Raw genomic sequence first — 12,544 nt, 5'->3', positions numbered from 1 at the left:
TCCTTATTTTGATCCTTGCATACACTTCCATTCAGCTTGAGAGTGACTTTTCGATATATATGTAAATAATGTGTGTGTGTGTGTGTGTGTGTGTGTGTGTGTGTGTGTGTGTGTGTGTGTGTGTGTGTGTGTGTGTGTGTGTGTGTGTGTGTGTGTGTGTGTGTGTGTACATGGGGGGGTGAGAAGGCAATAATGATGTGATTAATATTTGAAAACAACCAATCATAGGTTAAGGTTACAAAGCAAGGTCAAAGTTCAACCCGTATCGATGTGTTAACAAAGTAACTCAATTTTAATCTAATTTGGATCAAACTTGTTAAAGTGTTAAAGATCAGCCAAGTAAACATACTGTTTTTAAGAACAACAGTTCGAAGGTCAAAGTCACATTGCAAGGTTGCCTAAACAGGCTTACCCCTGCACAGCTGTTGAATTTATACACAGGTTTTATTTGCCCCTGTGTAGATTACAATTCTCATGTGTGGGAAGGCTCCCTACATACAGCCTTCCTCAACAAGGTGGACTCAAAGGCTTTTCGTCTCATTCTCTCTCCTCCTTTTACTGGCTCCCTTCAACCACCGTCTCTTCACCGCTACTTCAATGGCCACTGCTCCTCTGAACTGTCTGCCTGCATCCCTCCATTACTATGGCGGGTGTGCAGCACCCGTCTAGAAACACTATCATCCCTTTTCTATCCAACTCTCTAACACAAGGGTTAACTGTTACTCCCAGTCCTTCGTGTATGCAACAGGTCTGTTCTGGAATTGTCTTCCTCTGTCTGTATTTCCTACTGCCTATGACTTCCAGTGTTTTAAATGCAGTGTCCAGGTATCTCGAAATAAACGAGTCTCGAGTTTGGCTCTCTGTCATGTTTTTTATATTTTTCTTGGAAGGAACAATCTTACGGGTTTCTGGTATTTGGTTCCTTCTTCTCTGCACTAAAACACAGGTTAAACCGATGTACAGTAAACTTTGTGGGCGGCTTCTGGTAAAAACAAAGATTACGAGATTCCATTCTGCTAACAGCGTCAAAAGTCAAAGTCATGGGGAAATGTCAAAGTCAAATTCATTGGGCGAAGTCAACTCAAAAATATCAGATCTGATCTGAATCAAACTTGGCTGAATAGTTAAGGGTTAGGCAAAAAGGAAGTAATTCGAGTCTGAGAGTAATCTGTCGAAGGTCAAGGTCACAGGGCAAAGCTGAATATTCGGCCTTTAGAACACTTTGTGGGAGCCCCTTTTCCTGTTAAATATTTTTTCCCTAAAACCTACTTCCCACAGCATTATCTGTCTGTCAACTAATCTTTTTGTCTAGGTTCATCTGATCATACCTACCTTGGCCCTTATCAGCATCATCATCACCATCACCACCATCATTATCATCATCATCACCACCACCATCATCATCATCATCATCACCATCATTATCATCATCACTACAGCTATCGCCATTACCGTGAATATGATCGTCATAGTCATACTATCCCAAGATCGCACTAATTCTTCCTGTGCGACTGACACTCGGTTCAGTTCATACGAGTATTTGCTGTTACAAGTATATTTTTAATTTCTATGTCTATTTGTCGCTCGGTGTAATTCGGGTCCAGTTATGTTTCAGTGATTCTCCGCTGAATCTATGGCATGTGATATCCACCTTTATATCTATCTATATCTATTTAGCTATCTATCCCCCATTTTTTCGAGAGCCTGTACCCGCGGCGGCAAACAAGGGAACCCCGGGTGATAAGTGGTTTTAGGAAGACAATAACGCAACCAGGCTGATTCATTACGGTCATTTTTTTGCCACCCTGGAGCGGCTCCGTTAATTACATTTTTGATGGCGTCTCTTTTTCTTCAGCCAGAGATATTGTTGGGGGTCGTGTGGGGAAAGGGATGGAAGGGTAGGGGTGAGAGAGGTAGGGGAGGGAATGAAGGAGAGGCAAGTGAGATATTAGGGAAATAAGAGCGTGAGAGGGGAATAAGAGAGGGTTAGGGAGGAGTTAGAGCTGGGAATGAGAAAATCTGGGGGATATAAGGGGCAAGCAGCAGTGAGGGAGAGGGGAAAGGGGCTGCGGAGGAGACGAGACACTGTATCTTGCTTTGGGAATACAAATATTGATAGTTTTAGAAGAAGAACGGCAGTCGTCTGGAACAGCATAATAGACCGGTCAGAACGGAAACATGACGCTCAAAGACATCCACATACTCTGCCCCAGTCTGCAAAACTTTTATTCCCCATTACAAGTAACAAAGCATCATCTACATACATCATGTATTCAACACTCCCTCCTTCACCATTCATTACTATCAACATCCTTCCCTTCATAACTAGAGATTTTTTTTCCTCTCCTAACCCCATCCATATAGAGTTACGATCAATAACCAAGGGGATATAACACAACCCAATCTTACATCAACACTGATATTAAGCCACTTAGAGTCCACTTACCCCCTCACAAGCCTCACTGTCATCAGAGCTCTTAATAGCATTCAACAAAATTTCCATCCACACCATACATATGCAAAATCTTCCATAATCCATCTCTGCTTACCGTGTTGTACATTTTCTCCATATCCATACAATTGCCTCAAATACCTTACCACTACAAATTTACCTGTTCGGTTTTCAGGTGTATTTATGCTCACTAATTATTATACAGGTGACCAGGTGTGGCTGACGGTGTCAATGGCTGGCATTTCATATTCACAAGGTTAATGCCCCTCATTTCCCTCTTCCTCCTTCTCTTCCCTCGTTCCTCCTCATCCTCTAGCCGCTCCCTCTTGTTCTCTTCATACTTCTTTATTCTTCCTCCTCCTCCCCTCCTCCTCCACTTTTTCCTTCTCACCTTTCTCTTTCCCAATCTCCGTTCCTCTCTCTCTCTCTCTCTCTCTCTCTCTCTCTATATATATATATATATATATATATATATATATATATAGAGAGAGAGAGAGAGAGAGAGAGAGAGAGAGAGAGAGAGAGAGAGAGAGAGAGAGAGAGAGAGAGAGAGAGAGAGAGAGAGAGAGAGAGAGAGAGAGGAAATACCAGTTAGAGACAGGGAAGGAAATTTATTGACCAAAGATGGAGATATTAAAAATAGATGGAAAGAGCATTTTGAGACAGTTCTTAATAGACCAATACCACCAGAAGAGGATATATCGTCTGCTCAGGAAGATTTAAATATAGAAACAGGAGAGTTGAGGCTTGCAGAAGTGGAGAAAGCAGTAAAACAGTTAAAGAATAATAAGGCACCAGGGGAGGATGGTTTATTTCCGGAAATGTTTAAAGTGGAGGGGGATAGATTAATAATGATCTTGACCAAGCTATTCAATAAGATATGGGTGACGGGGTTACTACCATCAGTTTGGAAGAATGGTGTAATTGTTAAAGTTCCGAAGAAGGGAGACCTGAGTGAATGTGGTAATTGGAGGGGAATCTCTTTGTCACCGATAGCTTTGAAAGTTTTCAGTAGAGTGTTGTTAAATAGGTTGGAGCCGGTGGTTGAGGGTATTCTGAGGGATGAACAGGCTGGTTTTAGAAAGGGACGTGGTTGCAATGATCAGATCTTTATAGTTAGGCATTTGATGCAGCAAGTTAATGAAATGAGAGTACCGTTAAGTCTTTGTTTTGTTGATTTTGAAAAGGCTTTTGATAGTGTTTCGAGAGAGACTATGGGGAAGATCATGAGACATTATGGAATACCAGAGGAGTTTGTGAGGGTCATTATGAACATGCATGAGGACACATTTTGTAAAGTGATGGTTGATGGTTGTCTGAGTGATTCGTTTGAAGTCAAGTCCGGAGTAATTCAAGGTGGTGTTCTATCGCCTTTACTATTTATATTGGTCATTGATTACATTATGAAACGCGTTGGAACAGAAACCGGTGCAGGTATACTTTGGGGAGAGAACAGGAAACTTTTGGATTTAGATTATGCAGATGATATAGTTTTGATTTGTGATGGGCCAGAAGAGATGCAGAGAGTGTTGAACTGTTTGGTGAGTGAAGGTCGCAAGGTGGGTTTGGTTATTAATTGTGGAAAAACTGAAATAATCAATATGAATATGGAAAATGCGCAGGAATGTGTAATTGGAGGTATGGTTGTAAAGCAAGTTGATAGGTTTAAATATTTAGGTACTTATTAGCCAAGGATGGTTCTTTGAACTTTGAATTCGAGGAAAGGTTAAAGAAGGCTAATCAGGCAATGGGAATGCTTAAAAATATTTGGAATAATAACAATTTTTCTGTGCATACAAAAATCAAACTTTATAAGGTAATGGTTAGGAGTATCTTAATTTATGGACACGAGTCTTGGTACAGCACAGTGACTATGGAAAATAAATTCTTGGTGTTTGAAAACAAAGCACTTAGAAGAATATTAGGAGTTAAGTGGTGGGAAAGGATACCAAATAGTAGAATTAGAGAAATAACGGGAGTGCAGCCGGTCGATGAATATGTTAGGTTCTCACGATGGAAGTGGCTAGGACATGTGTATAGGAGACAGGGAATAGTACGAGGTACACCAGGGTGGGTGGCACTTGGTAGGAGAGGTAGAGGAAGGCCAAAAGAGACGTGGGTGAGGACAATGAGACGGGAAGTTGGAGATGAGTGTTGGGGAGATCTTGAGGAGTTAGCACAAGATAGGATGTGGTGGTGTGAGTTCATCGAGGCCCTATGCATCCCCGAGGGTGCCACAGGAAGTGATTGATTGATTGATATATATATATATATATATATATATATATATATATATATATATATATATATATATATCCTTTCTTTGTCAATCCGAATAAAGACCAATAGAATAGAATATGTAACTAAAAAAACAGTGCAGAATTTCCAAATTATCAGGATATACCGATCAAACTATCACCTTCCTCTTCACGTTAATCATGGTCATCATGATCACTGGTGCTTCTTCTTTATAACGTACCCTCCGCCTCTTCCTGTTTCTCCTTCCTAATCCCTCTCGTCCTTTCTGTTCCTTTTTCTCTTCCTTCCTCTTCCCCACTTTCTCTTTTACCCAACTTCCCTCTCTCCCTAAAAATGATTAATGAAATATTCACCGCTAACTAACCCTTGTTCTTCCATCTTGCGCCTCCGTCTCCATCATTTTTCCCTCTTTCCCGTGTAACCCGTACTCACCCCAACATCACTGTCATCATCACGTAGCGACGGTGCCCACACGCCCATCAGACTTAACAAACATCCTTAATAACTCACAAACATATGGCGTTTTAAGCCTTTACAAGCTTCTATCCTTTGTCTTTTTGCGTTTCTATTCCCAACACCACCACCAAAGAAGCTAAAACAACATACGAACATAATCAGCTAAACTGCCGATTTCTCATTATTCTTTTTTCATTCTTCAAATGGTTTTCCTCTAACATAACATAAGCAATGACTTTTTCTTTTGCAGAGAACCTTCAGTCTCCAGCAGGTATGATTCTTGAATGACGGATTCTTCGGACCTTCCACATATTCAGGGACAGAAGTATTAAAGTACATTTTACTTCAATATAGCCAAGGCCCCACTTACCGTGCACAGGTACGTTGTCTAAAAGCCCTCGTTCTTTTCCTTTTTTCTTTTAATCAAGGCAACTAATAAAAATGGCACACTGCAAAGAATCACAGGAGATAGATCAAGACAGTATGAGCACATGTAACTCAATCCCTGCATTATTTTATCCTTGTTTTCCTGCAATATGTGCCGTTGTGGTGTAGGTGTACTCTGGAAGAAAACTGCTGTGGATAGGGCTGTCTATAACTATTCATTTCCCATGCAATATATCAAGTATGACATTTAAAAACATGATTTTTCATGTGCTAAAACTGTCTCCACTTATTTCTTTTCTTTCTTTTAATTTTTTGTGTGTGTCGTCACCTCACATTCTTATTTTTTTATGAAATATATCTTCATAATCCATAAACTTGTAAAATAAACTAAGCTATAAATACGAGTATTATCTTTAGGTACTTGCATCTTCTGGGAATTAAGTAGCAGTGAATGGCATCTGGAAGGTGCTGGAGTAATAATAATGAGTACTGTAGCCCTCTTCCCCCACTCCTCCTCCACATCATCTCCTCCCTTCATCCCTCGTCATATTCTTACCAGTTCTCCTCCTCCTACACATCTTCCTCCATTTTCTCTTCCTTCTTTCTCAACCCTTTCTTCTTTCATATCCTCTCTTACACTTCTGCCTCTTTCCTCCTCCTCTTCCCTCCTTTCCTAATGCCATCCCCATCTTAAGATCACTTCCCCCCAGCACACAATATAAACACAGACATTCGATAATAAGTAAATAAAAAACGCAGGTACTCACATTTTCCGGGAACCAGGGCGTAACGAAGGGCATCTGGAAGGTGTTGGCGTAGGAGTGGAGCGTATCGAAGCTGTCAGGCTGGACCGACCCCACCATCGCCCACACAGGCCGCGAGAACTGACGGCAGACTGAGGGAGAAAGAGGAAAACTAGATTAGCAAGAGAAAATAATAATAATAATCATCATCATCATCATCATCATCACCATAATCACCACCACCATACCCTCTTTCCCACTCAAGGATGGGTTGAGACAGTGACCAGAAAACAAGGAAAGATAAAATAGGAACAATAGGTCAAAACTCAAGGCGGTAGAGAGGTCAGAAGCCAACTTTAAAAAATAATGCAAATGTCTGAACCCAAACTAACACGAGACCAAATCTTCATCAGGGCAGGTAAGAAGTACTGACCCAACACACAAACCTACTTATCTTATCTCCTGTCTACCCTCCTCACCTTAACTTATCATTTCCTCTCTGGGCCTTGCTTTTCTAGGATAAAGGGAGGTGTCTTAGCCCCTAGCATTTTGCAATATATTTTCCATATCACTCCTTAACACTTCCTTGTCAGATCCATTATTTATATCATTTTAATATCGATATAGCTTGGACCAGAAGCCTACATGGCAATATTGCGGGATGATGTGTTGAAAAAATCGCTGAGGTAGTGTTACGGGATATCCAAGGCCACTTAGGAATGATCCTCTATTTTCATTCTTCGTCGAGTGAACAGTAGCTCAACTCACCAAGTTCAAGTTACTAAGTCTCTCTCTCTCTCTCTCTCTCTCTCTCTCTCTTTCGACCTAAGTGGGATAAGTTGCAAGGAAGAAAATCTGAACCAAGTTAAGGTAAAAGGGATTTATCAGTATCATTTTAAGAATCTCATAATCACAAACAGTTAAATAAAATTACTGTCAGCCTTAAAACTGTATAGATTTTCATTTTAACTTGGTCCACATGTTTCTCATTTTGCTACTTATTTCATGTAGCTCAATGGCAGAAAAAGACAATGCTACGGCTCTATATCCTTTCTACAGCACTTCTTCGTGAGAAACATCGTATTTCAGTGTTAGTCTACTGTTCCAACTCAGCATTCAAGATGGAGAGATGGCAATTTTAGGTCAGGTCTGAGTAAAATGGGTAACAGACATGATCCCACCGCGACAGGGCTATACTTTTCAACGTTTTAGACGCACTTTGATTTACTTATGCTAGCTGAACCCAAACCATACCATTCAGGTGAGGAAAAGTCGAGCATTCCAGATATACTGTGGCTGTTTGGACCATTAGACATTTATAATTTATCTCAAATGAACAAAACTGTCTTAAAGGGGACAGAATCAATAAACTAAATGTGTCCAACAAAGGCCAATGAGTTTACACATAGAAGTCATTTTTTTTATAATTCTTGCCATCTCCCAACGACTTTATCTTTGCATAACAACCCTGGAGTGGCAGAATATATGACGGCTTTGGCACGGACCTTCATTGTGAGGGGCTGGAGAAGACCACCTTCGCGCGGTGGAACTGACGCAGCTGGAGGGTGCCGCTGTCTGATTGTACAAATGCTCCTCAACTCCCTCCCTATCCGCTGAAAGTGAGACGGTGCACTGCACGAGGGGGGCCACATCAGTCTGCAGTCTATGGGTTCACATTCAGATGAACCTGCGAGTACTACTACTACTACTACTACTACTACTAATGTGAGGGGCCTTTCCTAAGACGAATAAAAGCGTCTCGTAGCAGCACAAATGCACTTAAAAGGAGGTCACCCGTATTCTTGTCTGATAAAGATACGTCCTAGCACCTCTTCCAAAGCGACTTATTTTTGGATATGGCTGGTTAATATCCTTTTTAAAGTTATTTATGCACAGTATTGGGATACCGGAAAGATTTACATAACACACAAGAGGACAGAAAAGTGCAAAAAGCAAAATGTATCGCTTAGGAAGATGTGTCACGGAGCTTCCTTAACCACTGAGAATACGAGACAAAGAGAGGACAGTTGCAGCTACCACTCACTGTATTTCTTAGCCGACGATCTCCAACTACAAAGACGAATAAAATCCTCCGATGGCAGCAAGAATAAAACAGGTGAAATTTCAGTCGTCCCTTGAGGTTTATTTAGGAGTATTGTAATGCAGGCTACAGTTAATCCACTCAGTAACAATTCTATCCCGCCCCAAATAGAATCGTTACGAGGGAGCAAATATAACACGGAAATGGCGTCCGGCTATTTCCTGCCAAGTCCAGACAGTTTTATGTAACCTTAAAGAGATCTGTTATGCTGTAATGATGAATGAAGGCTATTTGAACCCCATCATTTTCTGAACTCTATCGTACTCTGAAAATAATTTAGAGACAGTATGTGTAGAAAGCTACATCCCCTCTTCCCTCCTCGACATTCTTTCTGCCTCTCCTTCTCCCCTTCCCTCCTGCTCCCTCTCCCCTTTCGCTCTCTCTCCCTTCTTTCCATCCATTAATTCAGCCAATCCTCACCCTAGGCCCAGACACCCTTCATTATTCCTCGCTTATCTCTCCACCAGTCCCCCATCCCCCCCGCCTCTCTCTCTCTCTCTCTCTCTCTCTCTCTCTCTCTCTAACACAAGCATTTTGCTGTCTATACAATTATATAGGCCGACTGATAATATCATCAAATTGTAATGTATGTGGCAAAACTAGTCTTTGCCTACGGGCAGGATCGTATAAATCAATGTAATGATTACTAGTCCAAACGCAAAATGTACAAATAATAGAGTTAAGTAGTACGTGCTGAACTAATTATAATCTAATAAGTCAGACGGGGTGAAGACTGCGTATGCGCCCTCATCCCTTTGAGATAATATAAATATCACTGTAATTTTATTTTTATCTCAATAAAATGATCAGTCAATCTCTCTCTCTCTCTCTCTCTCTCCCTCTCTCTCTCTCTCTCTCTCTCTCTCTCTCTCTCTCTCTCTCTCTCTCTCTCTTTCTCTCTCTTCTCCCTTGTCCCCCTCTCATCTCCATCTTGCCTCTCGAAAGCCCTATACCTCCTCTCTGCTCACTTTCATCCCCCATCACTTCCTTTCTGCCTCTTCTCCTCCCCTCCCTCTCCCCTTTGCTTCCTCTCCTATCACAGCATAATTCTCTTGTTTGAGGGCATCCTTAACCAATTCTCACAAAGAAAAGAGGGGGGGAGGGACCCCTAAAGAAAACTGTCTGGTGGTGGCAAGGGAAAATGGCCCTCTTTATTGAACAAGTTAAAGGTAGTTAAGTCTAATAACGAAATTCCTGCTTGAACTCTATTAATTTATTCCTGCTTGAACTTTATTAATTTATTTATATAGTTATTTTATTTATACCTTTTTACCATCAACATATCACGAATCGAGAACACACAAGAGAATTTTAAACTGGAAGAGGCAGAATGAATCGCTAAAGAAGAAATGTTACGACAGCCCCCAAGGCGCAAGAATATGTCCCTCAATGGCTGGAGAGGACGCTGGCTGGCTACTCCATGGATTGTGTCGAGTGAGGGGAAGTAATCTGGGGTGACGAGGGAGATGACCCGGGGTGAGACGAGGAGAGATTAATAGGGGTGAGGGGTGATTTATTGGGTGGTAAGGCGTGAAATGAGGTGGGAGTATGGAAGGAGGTGTAAGTGATAATTTGCTGGGGTGAAGGCAATGTGTAAGGCTATGAGAAGGGGAGAAAGAGGGGAGGAAGGGGTAGAAGAGAGAAAATGGGTAGGGGTGATGTACGGGAGGAAGGGTGAGGGGAAAGTAGGATAGGGAAGAAATGAGATAGGGTAGAGGTGTGGGGAAGGGAAGAAAAATGAAGTGAGGGTTTATGGGTAGGGGAATGAAGGGAGAGGTAATGGGTAGGGGAATGAAGGGAGAAATGAGTAGAGGAACGATGAGGGGTAAGGAGTAGGGGAATGATGAGGGGTAATGGGTAGGGGAATGAAGGAAGGAGTAATGGGTAGGGGAATGAAGGAAGGAGTAATGGGTAGGGGAATGACTGGTGGAAATGGGTAGGAGAATGATGAGGGGTAATGAGTAAGGGGAAAGAGAAGGTGAGGGACTGGCCTAAGGGAGGGGAAGTAAGGTGAAGTAGGTAGGCGTGAAATGAAGGGTGGAGGTGAAGGAATGCAAGAGGTAAAGAGAGTGAAAAGGGAGACAAGTGAGTCAGAGGAGGTGGTTCTTGGTGAGGTGGCTGGAGTCAGGGGATGGGGACGCTGAGATAAGAGGCATTGCAATGACGTGAGGTGAGGCTGTCTGACCCTCAGTTGACGACAGAATGCTTACCTAAATCATTCTCACTACCGAAAGAGGATTTTTGTCTCAGCTTACACGTGGCCAGTCCCCGTCCATAAAAAGCTGAAATCCCTTACAAGACGAAATATCAAATTTTATTCCTTCTATTACTAAACGACTTTATTTACCGTCATAGTAAAGAGGTTAACTTTATTTTAAACATTTAATTAAAGCCTATTTCAGGTAAGGCAGGTCAAATATATCGCGTATCGAACCTGGGCTGAAAAAGAAAGAAAAAAAGTCAGTGAGTTTCGTTTTCTCAAATTTCATCTCCCTGTCCTGACATTTATATATTTTTAAACTAATGGTGACTGAATTCTACCCATGTTTCGAGAATTACATTACAAATACGTGTGGTTTTGGGCATGACACTAGAATTATTAGATGGCAGAATTTTAAAAAACGTATTGGTATTTTTTTATCTATCTGACCGTAGACTTTTTCGAGTTCATCTTCATTTTTTCCAATTCATTCGACTTTGGACATAGGTTAGGCAGCCCATTTCTTAGTTCCAGTTATCCACCTACGACACACCAATCAAGGGCTGGTCCTCTGCAGAATTATAGTTTGTGTGTGTGTGTGTGTGTGTGTGTGTGTGTGTGTGTGTGTGTGTGTGTGTGTGTGTGTGTGTGTGTGTGTGTGTGTGTGTGTGTGTGTGTGTGTGTGTGTGTGTGTGTGTGTGTGTGTGTGTGTGTGTGTGTGTGTGTGTGTGTGTGTGTGTGTGTGTGTGTGTGTGTGCGTGCGTGTATTTTTTCCCACGCGACACTAGGCAGATTAAGTAACCCGTTTCAAAGGTCCAGTCACCCACCTCCGACAGATCAACAAAATGCTGGTTCCCTGCAGCTCTCACTCGTCATCCTGGCACTTGGGCACTAACACCTACTGTCTCTTGTGTTATACGCCATGGATACCACGTTCCAAGCTGGTATTTCGGTATCAGTGGTGGTGTCTTCATGGGTCGTACTCTAAGCGGCAACAAAGATTTCGTAAACACTCTTCCTTAGCTATTTGTTCCCCATATTACGTCTCTTTATCCTCTTACATGTTATTGATGTAAACGATGTCGAAATTAAAACTAGGTATACAAATAAATTTTAAGGTGCAAAAGAAGCCACCAAGACAGGGATGCTACGAAGTCTCCTATGGCACACACGACAAGGCCCTAAGGCAGGTCGGTGGGCTGATATGAAGGACCAGTTAACAAGACGGTATCCAATTTCAATCCAACACCCACGACACTGACTCCTTCACTCCCAGGACGTATTATTATTATTATTATTATTATTATTATTATTATTATTGCTTTACTCTTGGTCTTACTGAACGATTTGATTCACACAGAGAATGCCCCCTTAGCAGTGAAGCGGGTAATGATGGATACTGTACATATAAAACCAGCACTATTCTCAAACTTTCTCCTGCGTTGAAGAAAATTGTCTGGAAACAGCTTCAAAACATGGAAACAACGTCCTTGGTCTGAAGGTGTTAATATAATTGATCGCAATAAAACATGGTGTTAGAAAAGTTACTGTGCATTAGAAGATACCATAACGAACATATTCCACAGTGCCACATCCCCAACTGCCACACCTCATACCGGAAACAACTCGCACTGTCTCATCGCACACTGTCACATCTCACACTGCCACACCTCACACTGCCACATTCCATACTGCAACATCACACACTGCCACACCTCACACTGCCACATCTCTTACGGGTCCACAACTTACTAACATTCCTCACACTGCCACATCTCATATTGCCACATCATACACTGCTATACCTCATTCTTTCACACTTCATACTGCAGCACCTCACACTGCTACACCTTATACATATTGTTATCTCTCACACTGACATACTTCACACTACCACACTTCATACTTCTACACATCATACCGAAACATCGGACACCGCCGCACTT

General features: G+C 41.8%; 1 protein-coding gene across 1 annotated transcript in view; it reads right to left on the bottom strand.

Annotated features, from left to right (window-relative positions):
• The window catches only part of LOC145393576 (glutamate receptor 1-like), a 732,257-nt gene that overhangs the window by 314,140 nt on the left and 405,573 nt on the right, over positions 1-12,544 (bottom strand). The window contains exon 3 of the mRNA XM_080267710.1: positions 6,322-6,449. Within this exon, the coding sequence (XP_080123836.1) occupies positions 6,322-6,449 (128 nt within the window). The remainder of the gene's footprint in view (positions 1-6,321; positions 6,450-12,544) is intronic.

This window comes from Coenobita brevimanus, chromosome 1, assembly GCF_032717465.1.
Source record: "Coenobita brevimanus isolate Jiangsu-jjx chromosome 1, ASM3271746v2, whole genome shotgun sequence".
Classification (NCBI taxonomy): domain Eukaryota; kingdom Metazoa; phylum Arthropoda; class Malacostraca; order Decapoda; family Coenobitidae; genus Coenobita; species Coenobita brevimanus.
Note: the sequence above shows the minus strand (reverse complement) of the source record. Positions and strands in the feature narration are given on the sequence as shown.